The following is a 26,579-nucleotide window of genomic DNA, read 5'->3' as shown; positions in this document are numbered from 1 at the left end:
GACAATTACAATTCCAATGACAAGTGCAATTACTAAAACAGCATTCTATAATGACTTGACTAGCATGCCAGTCTCCTGATTATTCAGAAATTTACATTCCCTCTGCGCCTTAAGTTAAAAATATAAATTCAAACCATTCACAAAAAGATATGGGATTGCATAATAAAATTTAACAAACACAAGCACTCATCCTGACCGACACTACAAAAATTTTGGCATGTTTCCATACACTAGTAACTCTGAAAGGCTTGTATTCCACCTGTGCCTACAACATGAAGGTTATTAATCAGCTATGGAAGAATTATCAAACATGTTGACTTAACAGGAACCTCAAGAATTTGAAACAGTGATTTTGAAATTCGACTAAGATAACTCCAGAAAGTAATATACGACTTCAAAACAAGACACTCAGAGATACATGCTTAGCCAACTATGATTATGCACTAAGTTCAGACAGCATTATTCTATCAATATAACTAGAGTGTTTAGACATGGGCAATGACAGTTCTTACTTAAAACAAACAAACAAACATCTTTTTCTGCCATTGAAAGATTCAGTGATACATTTTTGAAAAGGCTACAAAGAGCTGCAGTGCATATAGCTTAAGAACTAAGGCAAATGCACTTTCAACACCTGGATCACTGTGGACTGCTGAAGTTACAGACCTGTCAGATGGAAACAGTTGCAGCTTTGCTGCAGACTGAATCTGGTAATGGAATGATGCCCACAAAGGAGAGACCTAGTCACCATGACAACTAAATTCATTTTTCATGTTATTTTAATTGGGTCATACTACCAAGGATTAACATTACTGCTGACAGTTAAAGGCACAACTCCCTCACTCACTCCACTCTATGGTTAAGTTTAGATTTACCAGCATGTTGGCATACTAAGCTAAGTAGTTTTCTTGAAATATACATTCAAATAAAGCTGAGTAAAAATAGTCAATAAAAAAAGTAAGAGTTCTAATACTCACTAATAAGCATAATATGCAACAGAAAGTGATTGTGAACACTGGTCACTAACCTAAATATTCCATCAGCTGTTCAGCCGTTATGATTTCCATCATTGGTGGCAGTTTAACCTGTGAAAGTAAAAGGACATTGCCTGTAAGATTTCAAAACAACGCAGCGTACAACTTAAGAACGACTTTTTAGCCTGAAGCTTTCTGATCACATTTGGCTCACTGATTTTTAAAAGCATTAGCCTACTTGGACTTCATTAGATAACCGCTGTGAGAAGAGAAGTAGAAGGAGGAACCATATACACACAACCCTTTCTTTCACTTGCAGGTCTGCACACGGTGTTCCCTTCTCTCACCAAAGCCTCCCACCAGCAACCCCCTGACCTCATGGGAGTCTGTACTACTCGTTGTGCTAGCTCAGCTAAAGCACCCAGGATGAACAGACAGAGAACCATGATCACAGTTTGTTAAGAAAGTCACTTCTTTATATCTCCTAAGTGGTCTTAACTTGAAAGTTTCCTATGAACAGACAAGAGGCTGCAGAGAACCTAGCAGCAGCAGTTGCTGGAACAGGAAAGACAACGCTCATGCAGATTTGAGAAAATGACCTCCCAGCCTTTCATCTCATGCTCACACATCAAGGGTTTGATTTCACTCCAATACGGAGGAGATCAAGACCACACAACTCGGTAGCTGAACCTTCCATTCTCCCCGATCCATTCCTGTCACCACCACTTGCTGGAACTAACCACTGTGGCAGCAGCTCAGACCCTCTTCGATACTCATCTCATCCATCCAGCATCCTGGTTAAATGCTTTGGTTGCTCACCCCCATTTAGATATCTCCCTGCAATAGGAGCCCAAAAACACACAAAGCTATGTATATCAATATCTGCAGGAGTAACAGTAGAGTCTTCAGTCCTGATGTTTTGGGTTGTTCTGTTGTTTTTTATTTATTTCCATTTAATTCCTCAGTGTTTCATCTTCTCATCTTCTCCTCTACATCATACTACAGAAAGTCAAGCAAATCTGGAATTTCAAGTACTAGGAGCTCTTTCAAAAAGAAATTCCTCAACTCCAAGCACAGAAATTGCAAGCATCTGGGGAAGAAAGGAAATGAAAGGACAAACAGAGAAGGCAAGGGAATTAAAGATTAGGGGGTTATAAATTGTTAGTAAAGCAGGAAATTAGTGAACCATAACTTTGCAAGAAAGAAGGCTTAATTAGTTCTGCTATTTGAAAAAAACTCAAGATGATATGAATTAAACAAGAAGAAAAATCAGTCATGCATTCATAGGCATACGAACTTTTGAAAACATCTTTTAAATGAGAAACAACTGACTGTAACTTACAAAATGCCTTAACCTCTTCCCCAAATATAGGAAAGTTTAACCAATCTTTGAACCTGCTCATAACATTCATTTTGAGTGTTCACATAAACAGAAAACATTGTGCCATGTTGATAAGAGGATTAAAGATTTAAAAAGCTGATTCTTACACACCCAGTTCTGAAGTGCAGCATTTAAGCCTGAGCAACCATCAGCTCTGCATGCTCTGGAGCCAGATAGAGCTGGGCTGGTTCACTGCTGCATGTCTAACAGCCCAGAACAGAAATACTTGAACCACCTACACCCAAAATGGTTCCAGGACTGTGAAAATTACAGCTACAATTAACTACAGTTGTATCTGCACCACATGAAGAAAAACTAGCACACGACCTCAGCTATTAGTAGGATTAGTGTGATGATTTCTTCAGGACTGAGGTTAGCATTTTGTTTGACTGTTTTTTTTTAAACATAGATATCAACTTGGGGATTTCTGCTCCACACTGCTCTGAGGGACCTAGAAGCACACCTCCATTACCCACAGCAACTATAAAACATCATTACATGGTTTGCTGTTAAGTTCCACATATTTGCGGCATAAATATATTCATGTTTCATACTTCATTCATTAAATGAGGTATTTGTATTATAAGTTTATAAATCTTGATTTTCTCTCAAACAGCAGTGGTCAGCAATTTCTTTTTTACTGAAGAACCAAATTAAAGTAATTTTACTCATGTCTGTATAATTTCCCATGGTCAGATGATTTAACAAGCTAAATCCCAACATTAACTGCTTAATTAAATGCTAAGCAGATCTTTCATAGCATAGTTTTAGACCTGCCATATTTCATGGGACCTCAATCAAACCTCTACAGTGGTCTAAGAGGTTCCAACATGGTCAGAAGTACTTTGGAACAGAACTGATCTGATATACAGAAAACATGACAATGCCAGCTGCTCAGTGCCTCACTGAATATTCTTAAGCTATAGGAAACATATCAAAGAGAAGAAAAAGGAAAAGATACCTCCAAACTGCAATGGAAATAGAAAAACCACATAGAGCCAGTCACTCTACGCATTTATTAGTAGAAGAAAGCAACAATAGATAAATGTGTTGTACAAAATAATCTGAAGGACAGAAGATTTACCAATAGACCCCAAGGTGTCATGTGTATAGAAAAAGGGACCATAAAAATTTCTACTTACAGTTCCTAGTTATAGTTACACAGAATCACAGGAGTTGGAAGGGACCTTTGGGAATCACCTGGTCCATCCTGCTCACTAAACCACATTCCCCACAGTAGGTTAATGGGAAAGCAGCCAGGCACTTATTTGCTACTCCTGCAAATTCAGTGTTTGGGAAGAGGTAACAAAGCTTCAACCCACCCCAGCAAAAGACGATTCATATTTCTTGCAAACACTCAGACTCATAGAATATCCTGGGTTGGAAGAGGCCCAAAAGGATTGAGTCCAGCTCCTGGCTCCACAAAGGACCACTCACCTTTTGCCTTCCAGAGAAGGCTTCATAAACTTATCACGATTGCCTGATAGCTTTTGCTATCACCTGACAATTTTAGTATCTTCCTCCCCAGTCAGGTTTTCTTCAGTCCCCCAGAACAGTCTTCCTACTCTAGAAAACACAATTATAGGGCCACTGATTTGTAAGCTCAGCTCATCTCACAGATGCAGGGAGGAAAGCTGCCAAGGCCTCTGCTGAGCACTCATCAGAAGCTCACTGGCATCTTGTCCTTGGAAGCTGAGTTCATACAAGCAATCTGTGCAAAATCTGGCCATCGGGAAGTTCAGCTCAATAAAAAGCAGATCACACATATAGGGCCAATGCCAGACATCAAACTAAGCACTACCACTGCAGACTCCAACAAACCAAATGGTATCAGCAGGAGCATACTGCACTGAGCTACTCTGAAAAGCAGGCCATTTTAGGAGAACCTCAAACAGAACATTTCCAGCAAGAACTTTTTTTACTCTACCTGTTCCTGCACCTCAGTTTGGATACATCTAAGCATAAGTGGTTATATAACGTTTACTTACGTAACTGTTAGTCATCTAAAGAGGCAGTTCATAGAGTTCTGAGTTACCAAATTTTAGAAGAACTATGTTCATGTAGGGAACATCATTCCCAAAACCTTCCTTTTGTTGGTAAGACTGTGATCTGCATAACTCTGAAAGATATTTTAATGATGTATACTACTGGAACTATTTTCCTACACAAAAACCTGTAACAAGAAGATATTCCACATGTACTTTCTTTCCAAGGCTTCAGTAATAATACTATTAATTCTATTTGTATTAAAATGTTTTCCCTTAGGCTTATTTTATATTCCAAAATGATGTGTCCTCTTTTCTCTGAATGTTTCAGGTAAGTATTTTCTGTGCACATCCCACCTCAGGAACACAGAGCAGAATTACACTGCACATTCACTAAGCTTTTAGCAACTGAAGATCACCACACAGTAGATCTTAAGACGAACACAGAATCGCAGTTTAATGCAATTTCAGAAGGTACCAGAAAGCAACGAGCGGGCTACACCTAACAAATGCCATAAAAGCAAGCTCTGCACTGCAAAGTAGAAGCACATAGTTGGAGCCGTGAAGAAAAACTGCAAGCCTGCAGACTGAAGTGAGCTGAAAGATGGTGCTCAAAGCTGCTCGTATAGAGCAGAAAACCCTTTTTATTTCAATATTCTACTCCCATTTTCATTTCTATTGCAGAAGCCTGTATTATTACCACACTACTTTGCACAACAGCTGCTTATCCAACTTTCTATCATATTGCTTTTGGTTACTTTTGATTCAGAGCCTTTCTGTAACATTTCATTAATAACCCTTCAGCTCTATCTCCTAAGGGCTCCATAAGCAGTCTGCAGAGAGAAAAAAAAAGATTCTATAATTTTAACATTTGGAAGTACAGCTTGCACAATCAGACACCACAGAGCTGTATGTCCAGACTCCCTTGGAAGCAGTGGATATGACAGGTAGCAATTTTACAAGTTTAGTTTCAAAAATCTGGTTCTATTAAAAGGTTACTGAGGAATCCCAATATGCTACTACTTCGGAATTTCCAAAAACTCGCTGTCAAATCTCACAGGTAAAAATATACAGGTGCTGTACACTCAAAGAAACAATTATTTTGAAGCGGTCTTTAAACTTACATCACGAAATGAGGATGTTAAATCTAATTTCAAAAATACCTCCCAAAGATACTTTACAGTTGAGTAGTTGCTAAGAATTTTGTTCACTTAATGATCAAGATCTTCAAATTCACTAGGAATATTTACTTTGAAGTGCAACACACTTACTTCAAGTAGAAGAGATCTTCCTACATCCAGTTATTGAGATAAGCAAAGTAATAAACTACCTATAGCCCTCAGTAAGAGAGACAGACAAAAAAACTCTTCCAGAGGGCAAATGGAACACACAAACAGCAGATCACAAAGCTGTTAGCATGCAGAGGTAAGAACTTGAATTTTGTTGAGCCGAAACATATGAAAAAGTGAGTTCCAATATATGCAAGCATTTCACATTTTTAAGGCACAAATGTTTCCACGATGATGGCTAAGACTACTAAGAAACAAATACCAATTTCAGTCCTAAACAAATTGAGCACATGCAGCTCAACACAAGCAATGTGAATTCAAATTTCACTACTGCACAAGCACAACTAGTACACACAGTGATGGATCTCAAAGTTATCGCTCCCATTGTGGGATAAGTAAAGCACGTGATTGGACATTCTATTGGAAGTATTCATAAAAACCTAAGCACTAGTACTGTAATCATAATATTTTTCAGCTCTGAGCACTCGCTCATATCATCTGAAGCTATATGAGACTTTTAGTCATCCTGTAGGAAAATACTAGAACTCCATTCTGATGGAGCTGTTGAATTAGGAAGGCTAGTGGCAAACACAGGGAAGAAGCACCAAGATGAAACTCTCTACCTTGCTATTCTCTATTCTAGCTTGATTTCCCCTCCTCCTTTTCACTACAATCTTTTCCCACAGCCAAGTGGCTCCTCTCACCTGCCACATGCTCTGGTAACCCTACTCTGCCTTTGCCTATTTCTATCTCCTGGTTTGCTCCCTCATTCCCAATTTACGATTACATGACCCGATCTAGTGTCCATTTTGTTTCAGCAGAAGCGAGAACAATGTGGAAGCCCATTGTCAGCCTTGGTGTATAACTGGCAACTGACAGTGATGCACAGGTGAGCTGTCAAAAAGCTTGCCTCCACAAACCATGTCAGCGTGGTTCCTGACTGTAAACCAGGGAAAAGAAAGGACAATTTGGAGAGGCCCTAAATAAGGGAACCAATTATAAGTGGGGGTGATATACAACCAACTAATCAGAAAATCCCAAAGCACATAAATGGTCATATAGTGGCAGCTCCACCTACAATGGTGACTTCCTGGCTGTTCAGAAGTCATATAAATTCTGCTGAGGTTTTACATAAACAGAATTATAGAAAACCCCTTCTATAATCCCAGCAACAAGAAATGTAAGAGCACTCCAAAGAGGCTTTTTCATTTCGCTTACAAATTTTGATGGCACATTCATTCTTGCTAACATAGCATTTGATCAAAGCAGAACATCAGATAAAGTTCTGGAATGGAAGGCAATAGAAGAAAGTAACTATATATTTATGGAAAGAAAGGAAGAACACTAGGGAACAAAACCTCTTAAAAATTAAGAGCAAACAACAAGGACGGTGATGTCCCATTTATGTCCTTTCATTAAATGAACACTTAAAAAGGTAAATTCTGGGACCAAACACATCTAAAACACCACCACCACAAAGAATGATGCTGAACCAGTTCTTCAAGGCCCTGCACTCACCTCTGTACATTAAAGAGGAAACGTACAAAGAAAATATTAAATACTGAAGTCTACAAAGATCTATCCATCCTCCTGAGGTAGGCAAAACTTGCAAAAGACAACAGTTTTGTGCCATCCACAGCTCCCCTGTACTGCTCTCAGAAAGGTCTTAATAGCTACATCACGTACCCACAGCATTCCTCCTGACCCACAAGCTGTTCTGCTCAGGAAAACGTACAGAGACAAAAAGCCCAAACTAACATTAACCTTCTGAAAGACTATCTCTGTGAAAAAATACTTTCTTATTGGACAAAGGTCAAAATGAAAATACTATATTACCTGCTATATCTGTGAAAAGCCTCCAACCACTACGACACCTCATTTCCTTTCCTTTGATTCTACAAGAACAAAATACTCCCACGAAGTTTCCCTATTCTGAGGTCTCATCACCTCACCAATTCTTCAGGGTTGCATTAGCAACAATTCTTGAGACCCCACTTCCTTGTCTTATAAGGCACACATCTGATGGTACTTCTTTTACATAAACATCAACAGCTATAACATACCTCATAGTCGAGTTCTCTATTTTAAAGATTTAGAATTTGCACAGGATTTACTCTAAGATCCCAGGAAGTCATATGCACAACGACTACCAGACCATAGGAACTCCCAGGCCCCAAAGCACCGCTCGATTCACTCATCACCACCCTGCCACACAACTCCACAGACGGATCCCTCTTACTCAGCAAGTTATTTGTGCAAATCCACGTTTTGCAAAAACTCGCATGTATTTTCCTTTAATATTAACCTAGTTTCCCAAAGCATCACTTCAGTTTCCAGCGCTACCGACGCACAGGGCAGCGGCTCTCCCCGCAGCCAGCCCCCTCCCCGCAGCACACGGCCGCAGGTGCCCCGGCCCTCCGCGATGGCGCCGTACCTTCCAGGCCAGCAGCAGCACGTTCATGATGGCCAGCAAGGGGCAAGGGCCGTTCTCGTTCTGGGTGATGACGGGAGTGTTCTCCTCCTTCCAGCGCACCCACTTGATGTGGTACACCGACTGCCCCGGGAAGCGCTCCTTGGAGGCGGCGAGGAGCTGCGCGCCCGTGGCGGGCCTCTCCGCATCATGCCGCGGGGCCGGGCCCCCCGGGGCGGCCTCCACCGCCTCCTCGGCGTCGCTGTTGAGTTCGGAGCCGCTGGGGCAGCAGGAGTGCAGGTTGGAGAACGACTCCAGCGAGTCCAGGCTGCGGGACTCCTCCCCCGGGGGGCTGGCAGCCCCGCTGCTCCCGGAGCCGGCCCCCGCCGCCGCCTCAGGGCTCTCCGGGAGCGTCGGCCCCGCGCTCTCGGCGCCCCGCAGGGGAGACGCATCCCGAGGGCCCGCGGGGGCCGGCGGAGGGGATGGGCTGCGTCGCCCACCGCCCTCCTCACCGGGCCCGTCCCGGCAGCCGTCGCCGGCCGCCGCCTCTCCCGGGAGGAGCCGCTCGGTGGCGCCCCCGCCGCCGCTTTTTAGCGGGCCCGGAGGCGGCGGGGGCTGCGCCGGGCTCTCCATGCCCGGACCCGCGGCCACCCGGCTGCTCCGCGCTCTATTGGCACAGCGGCGGCCGAATCTCCGCCGACGGATCCCGAGACGCCATGACAGCGGCGGCGGCTCCGCCCCACCGGGGACGCGTGGGCGGGAGCGGGGAGCGGCCGCGGGTCACGGCGGGGCCCGGGGCGGGGGCGCCCCTTGGGCGGGGCCGCGGCGGCCGTGGGCCGGGCAGGGAGGAGGGCGGCGGAGGGAATCGAGGGGGCCGAGGGGAAGCGGACGGGAAGGGCGCACCGCCCCAGCACGAGGCCGGAAGAGGCGGCAGGAGGCGGGGCGGCAGGGCCCGCGGCTGTCCTGAAACACTGCGCGGGGCGCGCCGGGTGTCTGAGGCGCAGGAGGCCACCTCGTCTCGTCCCGTCCCGCCCCGCCCCGCCCCGCCTCGCCCGTGCAGCCACGGCCCCGCGCCTGCGCAAAATGGGCGGCGCGCGGCGCCCTGCCCGGCGGGGCTGAGGTAGAGCAGGGCGCGGCCGGACGCTGTCCCGCACTGCTGGGTTTCGCTTTCTGTGGGGGTGTGGGAGCTGTTTTATTGCAGCTGTTAAGCGTCTCTTTCAATGGTGAGGGTGGCTGTGGTGAAGATGACGATTTCAGAGCTAACGCAGTCACACAGAATAACGGAGTTATTTTCTCCGCCCTGTAGCTGCCCACGCCCTTTGGTCGCTCGCACAGTGTGAGCGCACTTTGGGGAGGGCTCGCCGTGCTCCCGTTCTCGCTGTTCTCACACTGGCTCCGCCCGCGCTCCGAGGTCCGCTCGCCGCAGCGGGGCTTCCCACACGCAACTTTCCTGGGGAACCGAGAAACCGAGTTCCGTAGATCTGGTTTCATCACAAACTTATCCCGCGTCGTGGGAAGGGCTGTTCTGAGGAGAGAAGCGGAACGGAGATGGAGTAGGGGAACCTTTAAGGCCACTCCCGACCTCCCCGCTCCGCTGCGGGCCACGCGCGTTCAGTGACGCCGCGCCGAACGCCGAGAGGCTTTCAGCGCCGTGCAGCGGAGGTCCTCCTTCCCCGCGGGGGGGCGCCCTGCGTCTTTAAGGCGGGCGGCGCTCTCGCTCCTGCTTGGCTCCGCCCCCTTCGTGTCGCGGAGCAGTGGGACACGCCCAGAGCGCGCGGCGGCGGCGGCCCCGCCGGTGGCGTCTCTTGGACTGGTGCGGGGAAAGAAGCGGCGCGGGGGAAGCGCCGGGTGCGGCTGCCGCTCGGTCCCAGAGATCCGCGGGCGGAAGCCGAGCGGCCCCCGGAGCGCGGGGACAAAGCGGCGGGAGGCGAGGAGCTCGCCCCTCCCTATCCCGACGCCGGCCGGGGCGGATGCGTTGCGGGTAGGCGGCGGCGGGGCCTGGGCCCGGCGAAGATGGATCTGGCGAGGACGATAATCCTGCTGTGCTCCTGGGCGGCCGGCGCCGGAGGTGAGGGGTGGCCTGGCCCGCTCGGACCGCGGGGCCTCGGCCGGGACGCGGCCTTCCGCCTCCGCCTTTCTCCCTTTCCTTTCCTGGGGCTCCGGGCCCTCTCCCCGGGGAGGCGGGCCGCCCCCCCTCGGCTGGGCCCGCTCTGCTCTTTCCGTCTCGGCGCTCCCCCTGCGGCTGGCCCGGTGCCCGAGCCCCGCTGCCGGCACGCGCTCCGGGAGGCCGAGGCGGCCGTCGCCTCCTTTCTTCGCTGCGCCGTTCTCCTTTCCCTCTCCCCGAGCTGCCGCGCTTCCCCCGGCGCTCCGCTTCCTCGGGACTTGGCGGTGCTGTGGGCCGCTTCCCTCCCGTCCGACTGCCTCCTTCCGCCTCGTCCTGGGGAGCAGCCTGCCGGGCCGGGCCGTGCGGGGTGACGGACGGAGGAAGCGGCCGTGCCCTCGGGGCGCTGTGCCCGGCCCTAGGCCGGGGGAAGCCCCGTTTCTGGGTTCTGACACAGAACGGGAAGTTTGGACGGGCTCCCGCTGCGGGTGCTTCTCGGCGTTCGGGAGCTGTGGGGTAACGTCTCGACCCGTTCTGATAGCCTGTAACCAAGGTCGAGACGCGGTAGGAAATACTTTCGGTTTTTCACGCGATTAGATTAGTGAAGTAGATTTCGGGGCTGTTTCCTGCACAGGATGGGTGGAGCGGCTGCTTATAGGGTTTCTTGTTTGGTTTCCTCTGTTTGGCTTGGCACTTCTCTTTATCCCGGCTTTCTGTGTATCAGCATGTCGGTTTGTGAACAAAGAGTTGACGCTGAATCCTGGCTTCTGCACGTTATCAAAAAGTAACATCAGAGCACAGGAGAAGTTCAGCAGGCTGTGCTTGTGGCAGTGAGGTGATGCTGTGATAATGGGCAAAGTCGTCTGCAGGAGCACAACTCCTCCCGTTATTTATGTTGTTAGAAGCAAACAAAAGGTTGTCTTCATGACTTTTTCCTTGTCGCTCCTATTAAATTATTAAGAAAATTATTAGCATGCTTTTTCAGGCCTTCTTTTCTAAACTAAACTCCTGGCACTATTAATTCAGTAATTCATTAACAGTTGTGAGAGTTGTAGGCAGGCAAGTATGCCTCAAAGTTCACAGCATTTTAACCTGTCAGCTATGCTCTGCATATGTAGAAGTGACTTCATGAAATATATTTTGTTCTGGAAGTTTGCATTATAGTTATTTTCTTTGAGAAAACAATGGGCACCTTCAGTGTTCTTGGCATTAGGAAGTAATCCTTGTTTTAGTTGCATTCAGTGTTTGACAACACAGAGCAACCTTGAAACAGCTTGATAATGCTGGGTAGGAGCCTAGGAACGATGGCTGATCTGCATCTTGGCATAAAGCTTTCCTAGGGGAAGTTTATTGTGACTGTCGAATTGAAGTTCTTTTAATACTAGAAGTATCTATTAGCTTCTAATTATATTTCTATAATTTCTTAAGTACTACAAGTTATTACTGAAAAACAGAGTTCTTCATTTAAAAGACCTTCTTCTGGGAGTGTTAATCCTGGGGAAAAAGAAAAACATCACGTTCATTGTTGTTATCAGTGTCACTGTGAGAACAATTCAAACTGGAAACGACTGGGAACAAAGGATACCTGTGCTCAGTTGTGTATGGCTCCTCTTGTGCTCACTGGTTCTCCTCAAATCCTGAAGCTAAGTAATACATCTCTTTGAAGGTGTATAGTTTGAAACCATGCAGGTACTTGAAATATAGAATTTTCAAAATAAGTTCTTAGTCCGTACCTTTTTCAGTTGTTCATCTGTACATCTAGACTGTGTTGTGATAGGAACATTTTTCTGAGATACCTGAGCGTGTTGAATCCTTTCAGAATTACTTAAGGCTTTGTCTATCTGCTTTTGTATGTGCTCTGTTTTAACAGTCTTCAGTTAATGTTAAATAGCACTAGATTAACAGGACTGGTGGCAAGCTTAATTCACAGTTTGTGCATCACAAAGTCAAGCTCTTAAAATATCAAGATACCATATAACTTTTACTTGTGTACTGTTTTATTTGATGATTTATTTGAGGAGAAACATCAGAGTCATTTAATGCCTTAAAGAAATGTATTTCAGTTAATTGGAAATCTGGAAGTCAAGTTAAAGAAACTCAGTCAAAAGTGATCACTGTGTGAGGTGTACTGCAGTGTCTGTTATGTCTGTATAACCATCAGTTGGGGTTTATGGTTAGCAGGAGTTACCAGCAGGTCAGTTGGACAGGATCTGAAGCACTTCCTTGATCACATTCTGATATTAGATAACTTTGGGGGCTGCTCTAGAAGTTTGTTTCTTTACTGTCACAACTTTCATAAAGCAGGAATCCCAGCTGGTCACTTTGAATACCATTTCAGTAATGTGAAAAGAAATAGGAGAAAGGTAGAATTTATCTTAAATAGATGCATATATCTTATGCTTCTAGTACATAGTGCTTGGAAATTTTAGGCTTGCGTAAAACAATACATGAAGTGAATCTCTGTTCTTCTTTGACGCTCTCAGACTGTGTGTTCAGAGATCTGTTCTCTGGCTATGATCTGTAATTTTGACAGGTATGAACAAGTTCTTAGTTGGGGGCAATGTCCTTTGTGACTGTTTCATTGAACGCAACAAAAATGCATGCAAGTGTATTAAACAGTACATAATTGTAAATAATGATGCTCTTTAAGGAATGAAAATGACTGATAAAACCTGTCTGAGGGTGATTTTTAGAAGTGTGGAAATGGTGCTAGGAAATGTGAAGAAAAAGAAAAGAGAGAATGAGACCCCAGAAGGCAAGAGTGGCCATGCTCTGGCCTGGCTGGTCAGATGCTGAGTATGATTGCAAATATATTTGAAAGATATCTGATACGATACGCTCCTCTATGTTTTAGGACATTTGAGCTTTTGTGTTTCAGTGCCTTGTGCTGCTGGATATTGAACAGTCTATTTCCTGCTGTGCACATAAGAAATTCTTTTCTGAACACATGAGGGAGTTGTGGGAAGGCATTTATAAACTGTCAGCATCTGAGTGGTTAAGTCTGCATCCTTGCTATAGACGGAGAAGAACACCAGCCTTCATTAAAATGGCTTTCAGCCTTTAGCACGTATCGGGGATTTACAATTAAAGCACTTGAGATTTTATATGGCTGCATGAGATGGTGTCTGGTAAAGGCAGCTGTCAAGTTATTTCAGAAATGCCCGTGGCGATTAAAAATGAATAAGATCAGGTGTATATATAGTAGTTTTGAAATATTGCCACCCAAGAACCTAAGGCTGCAGCGTATTATTGCCTTTAAAAGGATCTGAAGGTTCAGTGATGCAATAAGAAGGCGCCACTCTATTGAGCTACTTACTGAGCTGGTGCCTGGTGGTCTTTCCCTGGTCATGCACTTCCACTGCTCCTCCTTTGCTCCCTCTGCTGTTTGATGGCATGAGGAGCCAATTCAGCCTGCTAACTGAAGTGGAAGAAATGACTACTTTCTTGCCAGACGTTTAACCTTGCTGGTTTATTGTGCAGGAACAGGTTCAGGAAGAGCATAGGAATGGGGGAAAAGGAGGGTAAAAATGTAGCAGACATCAGTTACTCTAGTGATACAGTGCTGACTATGCCTTAAATGTGAGTTTTGAGTGAATCACTTTTGGTCATTCACTTCACCAAAAACTGTCGTGAGCAAAAGAAAATACGTTTTTCAGTCCAGTCAGTTTTAGTGCCTGCTCAAGGGAGGGGCAAAAATGAGATAGATGAAAAAGAGCAGCAGGACCTGCCCTTCTGCTAGCAGTTGTGAAACCGCAGCCCAGATTAATTGCTCGGTGAAATTCTGGTTGGGAAACAGATAGTGGGGTTACTGGCTTTTGATGCACTTCAGCACAGAAGTACTGAGTTTGAATGCTACGTACATTTCTTAATGCTAGTTGCATACAAAGGGTATGTTTTTAAAGAGGCAAACTATACATTTAAAAGACTTGGAAAAGTGCAACTTCATTAAAATTACAATAAATATTGTCTTAAGGATATTTATCACAAGCTGGAACTTCAAGTCTGTGAATCATGATGATGCTTGCAATAAAGAGTTGTCTAGCAAGTTAGCTTACCCACTGCACAGTGTCTAGCAATATTTTGGGTTTTTTTTCCACTAACAATCTTGAATTGCAGTTGATCTATTTGCTATTGTTGTGCAAATCTTAATCAGTTTGTCTTAACTTCACCTTTTAGAACAGTGCATGCTTGATTTATCCACATACTTTATGGACAGTTACCATCTTCTACTATGATGCAGAGAAACTGTTCACGTTGCTGACTTTCAGTACTGTGAGTTTCTATATGTATTTCCTCCATAACCTTTGCAGGTACTGAGGTTGGTCTGACAAGTCTGTAGATCTCCAGGTCCTCCTTTGAGACGGGATGACACTTGTCTGCCAGTTGTCAGGAACCTCCCTCTATCTCAAAGACTTTTCAAAGCTGGTAGTCCCTGAATCACATCAGTCAGCTTCCTCAACGCTCTTGGATGCAGCCCGCCTGGTCTCATGGATTTCAGGATGTCCATTACCTTCCTTGCTTTACGCCCACAGACTGCAGAGGTTTCTCTATAGGGGAAAGAATTCTTAGTGGGCTGGGGGGAAGGGGAGAGCACAATTAATGAACATCAAGTTGTTCAGCATTGACCACCAGATAACGGTTATATATAGCTGCTCAAAGCGTGCCAAGAGGCTTACAGCTAAAATCCTTTGTGTAATGTGTGGAGCTTAGGTAGAAGGTGAGAAAGTACATCTCAGGCCTGTCCAAGTGGGGTCTGTGGCTGGTCAGCAAGTAAGACAACTATAGATTCCTGGAGCTCTCTATTGGTGCTGAAGCACTCTAGATGCATACACACAAGTCTTCAGCATGGACTATCACCTTGAGATGTGTAGGCAGAACCTCTGGATGTTTTGGCCAATCTTGTTTAAATTAAGTCCTTCCTTTCATTTAATTCTGATTCCAGGAATATAAAGCTTTGTTCTTGGAGGATTTTTCTCTTGGGGAATACAACATTTAATTTACCAAGTCCATGGAAGGCTGAACTGTCCAGTTTGAAGGCTGTTCCGTTGGTATCTGTATCCTAAAGTGCTGCTGTCCTCTAGCTTAGCAGTTTCCCAAAGTATAACGTTGGCTTATTGCGTTATAGTGCCTGGAAAGGCGGTGTGCTGTCTTTGATGTTCAGCTGATGCAGCACATGACACTTGTAGAACAGCTGTTTTAAGCTTCGTCTGGTTTCTCATGCTTCAGTATTTCCTGTTGCAGGCTGGTTGCCAGCTTTTTTTCGTAGATATGTCTTGGAGTCCCCATTCCAAAACAGTAGTTTTTCAATGACAGTGAGGTAGTCACAGGATCTCATCACAGTTCTGTATCTGTGCGTGCGCCATTGTAACCGGTTGTTGGGCTGCGCTGCTCTCAGATTCTTCTTCCTTCTCAGTGCAGAATCCTGTAGCTACAGAAACTGTAGCTAGTGGAGGTACCTGCCTTGTGCACCTCTGTGAGAGGCACCTAGTGGGTGTCTGAAGGTGTACTTGCAGTTCTGTGGGGGTGCTGCTAGTATGTGGTCTGGAACACAGAACCTGGCAAGAGTATTTGGAGACATCTTTGTACCAGTATGTATGCTGTATTGGAAATAAACATTGTTTTTCCATCTCAGCAAACTGCTATTGGCATCTGTCTCAACCCAGTCAGGTTGGGGTTCTTGGTGTTCTGAAATTCCCTTGGGCTAAATTAAGGTGAAAATGTGCCAAACAATTGGTTAATTGTTTATTTGTATCTTGCTACAATATTTAGCACAAGACATGGAGTAGGTATGTATTTATCTATAACTTATTGCCAGTAACTTATGATGATATGTCTAGCATTACATTCTAATATAACCTGAAAAGGGAGACAGAAGGGAGAGGAAGACATAAAAAGAGATCAGATGGAGAAGGAAAATACAAATTTGTTGGTTTCAGCATGGCCTCTGTCAGACAGTGTTCAGATGGCAGGTGCACAGCTGACCTTTGAGTAGTAATCCTTTTTATTTATTGCAAAAAGGGGAGTTCTGCATATGTGTCTGTAGTTTGTATGTACGATGGGAGTAGGTGAGATTCAGCATTTGCACACGTGTGGAAGGGAGAATGGTGGCACCAACCCTTTCTTCCAATGGATTGGGTCATAGAGACTGTCCCTTACCAGGTTGGTAATTGCAGGGATGGCTGTCCATCCTCCAAGGTGCTCCACACCCTGTTCAGCAAACACTTGGAGTTCCCTGTTCCAACCGCAAACCAAGTACTCCATTTCCATTCCTTCTTTGCACATAAGCAGTGCTCCAGTACTTGAGACACTGAAAAACAGTGCTGGAGTTTTTCCACGGCACTTTGCAGTACATCATGGAAGGTTTTTTTATCTTAAGAAAATTTATTTTTTACAGAAGTTGAGTTACTTATTAAGCTCCCTTTGTGAAGAGGAAAATTATTTTTGATTTGTAAATGGTTTCATTAAAAAGGTCATGTATTGGTTAGAGACTTTGGTCGCTACAGCAGTGGTAGCACTTTGCTTGTTTCTGCAAATGAAAGTTAACATATGTTGAAGTTTTCCATTCTATTCTGACTGAAGTCCATCTTCAGGAAAGCTCTGAAATGACGTATGTTCCAGGTGGGATGCAGCTGCTGGGGAGCGTTTGTGTCAAGTGCTGGTTGTGAGGGTACTTAAAACATAAGGGCTTGGGTAGCTTTGGTGTTTGTTACAGTTCCGAGGAAAGGGAAAAGAAATAGCACTGCTTCCCTTTGTGATCACAGGGAGCGTGTAACTTCACTTTGGCAGAAGGAGTTGCTTTTTGATTTCTGAAGGATTTAACTTCAGCATAACATAGAGCATGTTGCAAAGCTTTTTATTATGAGAAGTCTTTTGCTGTCTTATTACAGCACGAAGCATTTTAAAACTATTCTTTGCATGACTCAGCTTAGCTTTCCACCTGCTCACGAGACCTGAAACAGGTGCGCAGCATGGTTGGATCTTTAGTAAGTTGTTACTCTTGAAAACTTGTTTCTGGGTGTCTGAAGCTTTTTAAAGAGTACCTTGCCTAACTGAGAAAAATGGCCCAAAGCAATGTAACGGATACATTCCTAGTATTTTCCTACTGCAGAAAAGTGGAAGACAAGTTGTTGAATAGTCTTGGGATTAGAGAGCACAGAAGTCTGCATGTTCTGCAGCATACTAGCTCCTTTGTTTTGATGAAGTTTTAGAGTTACTTGTCATATTCTAGCTTGAATTTCTTTCAAAATTAAAGCTTCAGTTTAACTGACACCAGTTAATTCTGAAGTTTTTCTTTAAAGCTGGTATCTGGAATTGGAAATCATATACTGGCAGTCTGGTAATTACAAGAATTGTTTAAAGTCGGTATGTTCATCAGTCTGATAAAACAACTGGACCCAGGCTAATGGTGGTTTGTTTATTGTAGCTCTTTTGCACAAGGAGGTGTTTGTGCTTCCTTGTGGGGCGGTGTGCCCACACAGGTTAGAGAAACACAGGCATGGGCAACTTTCTTCACCCTCAGCATTCTTCATGCTGGCTGCTGAAGCTTTGCATTTATTTTGTCTCTTATTTAGAATCAATGCAGACATGCTTAAATCACAAATTTTGTGAATGTTAAAGGCACCTGAGGAGCCTCTGTAAAACCAAGTAAGAATTGGCTTGTATTTGGAGACCGAGAGGAAATTAGAATTAAGTTTTGTTATTGGACTGCATTTGTCAAAGGCAGCATTTGCCTGCAGTACTCAGAGTAAATTTTAATGCATTTATCTGCCATGTATCATTACCTGAATTTTAAAGAGAGATGGCAGTATCATCTTGTGCATGTTGCTACTGAGTGCAAGTGATGAGCCTGTGAGTATTAATTTATTTAGTCATTTTCTGTATCGCTTATTGAGGTGTGTGGAGGTGAGACATCAGTCACTTGGAAAGGAACAGGAGCGCTGAGAAATTTATTGTATTAATTTAAAGAAGACCTCACAACAATAAATACATGGAAAGGTAGATTTGTACTTTTGCTCCTGAAATTGTGGTGTTAGAATAATAACTTTTTTCCTTGTGAAAATGTAACTATCTGCTGTATATTACTGAGGCAAAGCTTGAGAAGGCTGAAGCGTAAACTAAAGAATGTCTGTTTCTCTGTAAGTAGGAGGTTGGGGAAGGAAGGCTTTGAAGCTCAGTTTGGAGCCAGGAACAATGGAGCAAATGTGTACAGAACAACATTCCGTGTGAAAAATAACAAATAGAAAATGGAGAGGGGAAGGAAGAAAAAATAAAAAATGAAAAAATAAAAAATAAAAAAAAAGAGAAAAGAAAAAGCTTTGTGCAACCCTGAAAGAGAAAGTGATGCCTGACATACCATTGATTTGTGGGCGCCCAGACTTCAGAACACAGTGCTAGATACTGCTGTGCTGTGCTGTGCTGTGCTGAGTAGGTGCTGTGATATTTAAGCAATTCTTGTATTTCTGCATGTGGAAAAAGTAAGGATTCCAGGCTCAACCTGGAATTGGAAATCATTCTGCTTGTGTTCTGCATTCTAATTTTATGTTGTTAGTGTAAGATTCTGTTTTTGTGCTGTAGCATTCAGCAGAGACTATTCAGAGTTTGTATCAGCTTAATCTTTTCGCTTTTCATAAGTGAAGTACAAATGAACTTTGGTATCTTTTTGTGGAAGGCCATGTGCTCAGCTAGTCAAAGTGAGGCGGGTGCATTTGGTGCACTCTGTCACCTTGTGACTTCTCTGATCACAAAAAGGATGGGACTGATGACCTTCAGCAAAAAGGCAATTTTCCAAAACACTTGACATGTTTTGGAATGTGCTGCAGCAAAGGGGTCGTGTGGGGAAGAGCTCATGGAGATTTTTACTGAACACTGACAGTTGTAAATGCTGCTTCTAGAAATAAATTGACAGCGTATTGATTTTTGCATAACCACTGGAGTTGGTGCTTGCCCTTGGGTGATGCGATCCCCAAAGTAGTTCCTGTGATGGTAATGAATAGCTGATCTTCAAGAACAGTTGCTTCTTTGGATCAGCTCTTTGGGGAGCTGATGATGCAGAGGCATACTGTGAGCCTGTTTCAGACCCAGTGGATGTTTGCATGCTGGTATTCTGAATATCAAAACGTGCAATTGCTCTGAATTTTCGTAACATTCTGCATTGTTTGATATGTTTAATTCCTTCCAGCTTAATGTTTAGTATATTAAGAAACATATATGACTTGTCATATATAATCTGACTTAGAAATCAGATCCACCGAAGTGACTTGCTCTTGAAAATGGTAGATTGCAGGTATCTAAATAATTCCTCATGATTGTACATTTAAAATGTTCAAACTATTTAAAAATGTTTTCATCAAACAAAAATAATCCTGTATGTGCTACCTGTACTTCAGGGTGGTTTGCTCTCCTGTTGTAATCTTTTTGTCCTCCACGTTATGTTCTACTGCTTCAACTTTATGTTTTTTGTTCCTTTGATCACAATGGATCAGTTAATGAATCAGTTTCTCTTAATTCTCTACACAAAGTCTGTGTTTACTTTTGGCAAGTAGATGCAATGTTTTTCAGGTGTGGTAGTTCACTGATGGCATCTGATTTGGGAGTGCAGTAAATCTTCTTGTGAAGAGTGTCTGTGGAGGATGTGCATACAGGGGATGGGGCCCAGGGGGTTGTTGAGATATGAAAATATGCTTCTCATTAAATGAGTGCTCTGCTTTCCATTTACTGTGTGTGTTTCTATGATGTGGGCTCTGTTAACTGTTAAGAACATGAATCCTGGATGGAAACTGTGTATCAATTAGAGAGAGTTGACCAAAATCTGAACTGTCTTGAAGTCGATAATATGTATAGTGGCTCCTTGCCTGGAGGAAAACAGTAGCCTGTTAGCTTTCTCCTTGATCCTGCTCTTGTGATTACCAGCCAGCCGGTGGGCTGTTTGGTGGGCATCTGAGCAAATCTCAGCAGTCTATCTGACAGGTGTCTGGGCAGCACAAGAAGTTTTCTATCGTGTTATTGACCTACTAATGCTAACCTTGGTGTGAAAAATACTGTGTTGAAGTAAAAATACCTGGTGTTTAGTGGAAATACAAGGCTGATAGCATCATCCTTTATGTGCACGTTTCCAGATCTGCAAACAGCTCTCAAATGCTAGTGCCTGTGGTCAGTTCTGTATCTCTCTTCCACCATGAGGATGGGAGGACAAGAATGGTTTTCCACTTCTGTCATTCATTCTTAAGTAAATCAGAAATAATATCTTAGAAGGAAATATTCAAAATAGACTGAACAAAACTTTAACAGAACTCTCCCACGTGATGGAACATTCCACGTTATACAAATGTTGTATTTCTGGATGGTATGATTTGCTATTAATTCTACTTGATGATCTGGCATGTGGAATGTATATCTTTTGAGCAAGTACTTCAGTGTGCCATGGGAGCAGAGTGCAAATGAATGTATGGTTCTTTTAGGGAAAGAGAAGGAAGATGTGAAGCTGTTGAACTTGGTGTGCTTGGGTGTGAAGCACGTCTCATGCATAGCATTCCTACCGACAGTGATGTAGTTTGCATTGTGGAGTAATTTTGGTTGAAATGAAAGTGGAAGGAGTCCACCTCTGCACTGCAACTGCAAGTATTTATTTGGTCTGTGGAACCAGAGTAGAATGAATCTGAAGTATACACGGAACTGAAAAAGATAGCTAAAATGCATGTGGAGTGAAAATTGGGTTCTCATTGCCAGCTGTTGTGCTCCAATATATCGCACCTCATAGTGTGGTTGTAACCTTAGTAAATTCTTAGGCATGCTAACCTGCTAACCTTTACTTCTTTCTCTTTTCAGGCCAGTATGGAAACCCTCTAAATAAATACATTAGACATTATGAAGGATTATCTTACGATGTGGATTTGTTACACCAAAAACACCAGCGTGCCAAAAGAGCAGTATCGCATGAAGATCAGTTCTTGCGCCTCGACTTTCATGCTCATGGGAGGTTAGTGATGTTTCTAAAAGGTATTTGCTTTAAACATTTTAGTCTTATGTTTGCTTTTTTTTTAATTATGGTGATATATAAATGCTGAAATACAGTTATTCGTGTCTGAGAGAATATACTAAAATGCAATATTGGCAGTTTATAGCAAGTGTTTGCTCTGGTGTCCAGTGTAAATGTCAAATTGCTGGTTGTAATCAGTCGTTCAAACCTGTGCTTGTAACTGTTGACGGACTTCAAAGATTCAGTAAGCAGAACTGGGAACAGAATTTCATCAGATTCTGACTTTATTGTGCAGCCATGGCATATTTGTTTACAAAAACTGTGCTGAACTTTGAGCGGATTTGGTTTACTTGAGGAAATGCACAGTTTCAAATTGCATTCCAAACCACAGATTTGGCCATGGAGTGTTCTGTTTCATGTGTAGTGAAATGGCGTTTTTCTGTGTAGCTTAGCAATTATTTGACATGGAGAAAACGTAATTGCTGTTACAAGATTGCTTAGCCATACATTTAATTTCTGATTTGAACTACTTCAAATAGTGAAGTTAGATAGTCAGTGTGAGTAGTGGAAGTATTATTTGTGGATTTCATTTAGAAAGTGTTGCTTCCTACTTTTTTTTTTATAATTGAGAAGAAAGAGTAAGTTAAACTATTTCTGTCTTTGCTTTTCTGCTGACTGCATCCTGTGCAACACCATTATTTTAATATTTTTTTAGGAATGTGTAACACCCTTGCTTGTCTAATTATTTAAATTACAAAGGAAATAACTAATGTTTGATAAATATTTGCTATCCATATCTAGAAACACAGGGAACTTGACAGAACAAAGGTAATACCACATCTTTTGAATGTGTTTGGAATGTTCATTTAAGTAAATATTCTCCTTCTGCACTTGCTTGTAATTTCTTCAAGGACTGAAGTGTTGCTATTGGCTGTATATGGCACAATGATTGAATTTCAGTGCACGTTCCCAAAAGGCAAGCGTTAGGGTTGTATTTGCAACTGCTTTAGAATAGCAACCAAAGTCCTAAATTTGAAATCCTGTTCTTAAATCCATGTTTTTGGGTGTGTTCTTAGTCCAATGAATTTTACTATTTGGTGGATAGTCACGCTGTTGCTAACTCTGCCTTATCTTCACAGGCAATCAGTAGCCTTCCCAGCTAAATTCTTCTTATAATATAGGTCTTTGTTTTGAGTTGGCTTCTGATGAAATGGTTGCCTTATGGAGATAGGAAACAATGCAGAAGCTGTCTGAGTATCTACTGCAGTTCACTGCTGGAAGTAGCAAATGGAGCTAGCTGGACCACAAATGTTTTTATGTTCATCATTGTTCTCAAACATTGTTTGAGAAAACTTTCCTTATTTAACCTCCCTCTGAAAATCAGAGTATATGGTTTAAAAACAATATTTTCAAAATTCTTATTGTTGGAGGATCTAGAATAAAACTGTCAGATTTAATGCCTGAATTCAAACAAACCAGCTGCTATTAGATGCTAAAACACTAGCTCCATATGGCACTTTAGATCACTGAAAGTAGGCTATGAATTCTTTTGAATTATCAACTGTGTACTGTAGATGAGTTGGCATTGTTGCTTCAAGAATGGTGCAAAATGTGCTTATTCCTGAAAGGCCTGAAGTAAGTAGGAATTCTTAAAACAATAAGGTCTTGTAGTTCATGTTGTTTTAAAGCAGTACAGTTGTGTATCTCACACATGCCATTTTATATTGAATGTTTTAGTGTGAATTAATTTAAGGTGCTCTTTGGTTCTGAGGAAGATTCACACAGAATTAGTGAATGCAGTGTTAGCATTAGCTTGGGGGGGAAAAAGGTACGTAAATGGAGTAAGCAATGCTGATGGCACTAGGCTGCAATACGATGAAAGAATTTAATGTGATCTAACTTCATTTTGTATGTCAAGTAATGTCAGCAATTCCAAAAAATTCCAAAAATTATGTTGGAACATGACTAAAATTGAAAGGATATATTTGCCTTTGTATGCTCAGTCTTGGTTGACTAAACCAAATGTATACTAAATGCATGTTTACTGTCTTTCACTTACTGAGTATAGCAGAACGATATCTTTTTCAGGCATTTGCAATATATTGCAGAATATCTTGAACTGAGCTCCCATCAACTGCAGATGTCAAAAATATGCTGGATACTTCACTATTAGAAATTACATTTTGAGGACAGAACTTGAAAACCTTGCCTGGTGTTGATGATCTCTGAGCTTTAGAAAATAAGAATTCCTGACACTCAGCAGAATGAAGAAACTACCTTTATGCAGTATTTATCTGTGCTGTCAGCCCTTCTAATAGCTTGCACTTTTTTTTTCCCCTGGTTTGTCCTCTGAGTCACCAATCTGCAGCCACTTTGTCCCATCCCTGTTGGCTCTGATTGGTCAGGCTGCCTATGTAACATGAGTGAGTGAACAAGTAGAATTTTTCAAGCAGTACTTAAACACATAATAACGTTTTATTTCTAAGTTAAAGGTACACTAAGAGCTTTTTTCAGCTCTTAGTTTTGTTTTCTTTTTAACCTAAAACTGTATTTAAAAGAAAAAAAAAAAGCTGTAAGTTGTTAAGTTCCAAGCTGCTACTGGAACATCTGGTCTCTACATAGTACTTATAATAACTGTTACTGGAAGTGCTTGCAATATACCTGCACCATCACTTCTTTGTAAGCAGTAGAGATAAAAAGGCCCTTCATATGGTTATGCTTGGAAATATTTTTTCAGTTGTTTAATACTGTTGGATTGTTTCTATAAAATCTGCAAAATGTGGACTTCAAGAGTAAAAATTCTTCTCTGTGTTTAAATTTGTGCTTAGAAGTCATTGCAGCTAATTCCAGGGTTTTTTAGCTCCACGGATTCAAGTCTTAAAAATCAGCTCCATAGGAATAAAATGCCATGCAGACTGAGGCTGTGTCAGTTCTGCAGCTGGAACAACCTGTTCTTTAGGCTTCACCTGAGACAGTTTATCTGGACTCAGAGGTTCTGCTGTTTCAGCTGCCGACCATCATTCACGACTGCTCTGCATAAATGCTTGTAGGGGCTTGCTGTGTGATACGAGCTGTGCTGTTTCTGCTGTAACCATTTGACTTTCTTATTCTCTGTTCTACAGTAATTTGTTATCCATTTTATTGCCCTTCATTATTCAGAGAGAACAAGTTTGTTCTTTAATAAGATAGTTATTGACTGAGCAGGTTATAAAAATAAAGGGAACTGCCCAAAAGGAGCTGCTTAGTTTGTCTTTTTTTTTTGTCCACCTGGTTTTTAATTGTTAGAACCTGGCACAGCATGTATGTTGTCAACCTTATAAATAGAGGTGGGAAGGTTATTTTGGATAAACAGGAAACCAGGTGACACAGAATTTGCATTTCCTACTAAAAGTTTTTACTGGGGAGGGGGGGGGGAAGAAGAGTTTATTTTCAACCCTGGGTAAAGATTAATCTGCTCTTAAAAACAGAAGACTGTACTCTTCAGGACAGATAAATAATTGACCTAAGTTATAAGAGTGTAAACTAAACATGTAGCTACATGTTAACTGACTGGAATGGTTTCTGTTATCTGAGCTGGCTTATGTGTTGACAGCTATGTATATGAAGAATAATCAGTGGCAAACTGTTTAAAATGAGGGCTGCATTTCCTTAGAATGTTATCTTCTGGAATAACAAGCTTAGCAGGTCTGTCTTCTGGAGATCTGGAAAGGAATGAGTGGCAATCAGAAATGCTGCTATAAAGGCATTAACCACAGACCTTAGCTGTGAGGTTGGGATTGCTCCCTATTTTTATGCTATAGATACTGATGTACATTTTTAATATAAATACTTACCAAAGGACAGTTCCCCTGTCTGCATCTGGATGGCTAATAGAACGATAAGTGCAGAGATTCCATCACCTGCTGTTTCAGATATTTTCTTTAGGACAGGTAGAAGAACCTTGGGAGTTGTCAATTGATGATGATGGAATACATTGTGTGGGTTTAATAGTAAATAGGAACAGCGTAAAATAAATGTCCTCAAGAGTAGATACAGCTTATGAGTGAGAAAAGAAAAGAAAAGAAAAGAAAAGAAAAGAAAAGAAAAGAAAAGAAAAGAAAAGAAAAGAAAAGAAAAGAAAAGAAAAGAAAAGAAAAGAAAAGAAAAGAAAAGAAAAGAAAAGAAAAGAAAAGAAAAGAAAAGAAAAGAAAAGAAAACCACCTAGTTTTCTTTTTTCAGGCTGCTGATTATATCTTTCTTCATTAGTTTTGGAAAGCAATATGCTGGCTTTCTACCAGTGTCCTAATATATCAAATGTTTCATCATGGCAGAATCACTGACCTTAGAAGGTAACTCATAATCAAAACAAATGGAATAATAGATCAAGCATTAATTCTTATGTGTCTACCTTTTATATTCTTCTTGTCAAATGCTCTCAACATGTGCATATAGCCTTCTTAAAGAAATTTATTAATAAAAAAAACCCCTGCTTTCTCTGTGATTAGAGCACAGAATTGAAATAACTGGAGCCCATGGGAAACTCATGTTTTTTAACTAAATATGACACTGTCAGCTATTTTTCTGCAGTTATCACTGTGTGCTTGTGAGTCTGATAGTCTCCCTGTGGTAAACTAAGGGAACATCAGCATCTGTTTCCTGATAGTCTCAAGGTACTGCAATTAATGAGTAAGGCATGGCAAAATGTAGCTTTTAACAAAGTTGATTATAGAACAGTGTTAACAACTCTACTAAAAATTTCAGCATCCATTGAAGAAGCAGCCATGCAGTAACTAAAGAATGCCTTGTTACTCTATCAGTTACCAGGTGTATGTAAGACAGAAGCAGCAACAGGAAAGGTCAAGTCGTGCTCTTAATTAGTTTATTTCTATCCTAGACAGTCCTACTACTGTGAAATGTCTTATGCACGTTAGTAGATGTGGAAAAAGCATTATTTTTTCTGGGAATAATTACCTTCTGTCTGGTATCTCACTGGCCTAGGGAATACTAGGCTACAGTGTTCGGAGTGCTAACACAGAGAACTCTATTTACACAGTAGAAATGGTAGCTACAAAAAACCCCACAAACACCTTCTGATGCCTCTTACTTATTCCACTGTGGCTAGTTTGGGAAACTAAGTTGATTAATGGTATGGAGGAATCAGTGGTTCTTCTCTGGGACCTCCTCTCTATAGAAGAATTCATCAAGTTATGGATGTAGACAGGGAAAGAAAACAGAGACTTGTTCTCTTCTATATCATTTTGAGAGGGATAGAGATTAGTTTACAGAAACCTTAATAAAGGGGAACTAGTGACTTTGAAGAAATTCACAGTAAAATTTAAGTAAGCTTCTGTATCAGATAAGATACTGAAATGGATTTTCTGTAGGGTCTTTGGAGATCTCTTACTGACAGATGGGAAACGTTACTGGAGTTGATGGAGGCATTCTTGATATTGTCTTTGAAAGAATGATGAGCTGGATTTTTGGG

General features: G+C 42.3%; 2 protein-coding genes across 2 annotated transcripts in view; one reads left to right on the top strand and one right to left on the bottom strand.

The window, feature by feature from the left end:
* The window catches only part of MINDY2 (MINDY lysine 48 deubiquitinase 2), a 30,521-nt gene extending 21,748 nt beyond the window's left edge, over positions 1–8,773 (bottom strand). Inside the window, exons 1-2 of the mRNA XM_052672565.1 lie at positions 8,064–8,773; positions 1,028–1,085 (exon numbers count right to left, since the gene is read on the bottom strand). Coding sequence (XP_052528525.1) covers positions 1,028–1,085; positions 8,064–8,672 — 667 coding nt within the window. The 5' untranslated portion in view covers positions 8,673–8,773. The remainder of the gene's footprint in view (positions 1–1,027; positions 1,086–8,063) is intronic.
* A 1,024-nt stretch (positions 8,774–9,797) lies between these two features.
* Positions 9,798–26,579, top strand: part of ADAM10 (ADAM metallopeptidase domain 10) — a 42,403-nt gene continuing 25,621 nt past the window's right edge. The window contains exons 1-2 of the mRNA XM_052671580.1: positions 9,798–10,107; positions 20,965–21,115. Coding sequence (XP_052527540.1) covers positions 10,053–10,107; positions 20,965–21,115 — 206 coding nt within the window. The 5' untranslated portion in view covers positions 9,798–10,052. The remainder of the gene's footprint in view (positions 10,108–20,964; positions 21,116–26,579) is intronic.

The sequence above is a fragment of the Tympanuchus pallidicinctus genome, unplaced genomic scaffold (assembly GCF_026119805.1).
Source record: "Tympanuchus pallidicinctus isolate F22 unplaced genomic scaffold, pur_lepc_1.0 scaffold12, whole genome shotgun sequence".
Taxonomy (NCBI): domain Eukaryota; kingdom Metazoa; phylum Chordata; class Aves; order Galliformes; family Phasianidae; genus Tympanuchus; species Tympanuchus pallidicinctus.
The sequence above is the reverse complement of the archived record's forward strand: the minus strand, read 5'-3'. Positions and strand labels throughout refer to the sequence as shown.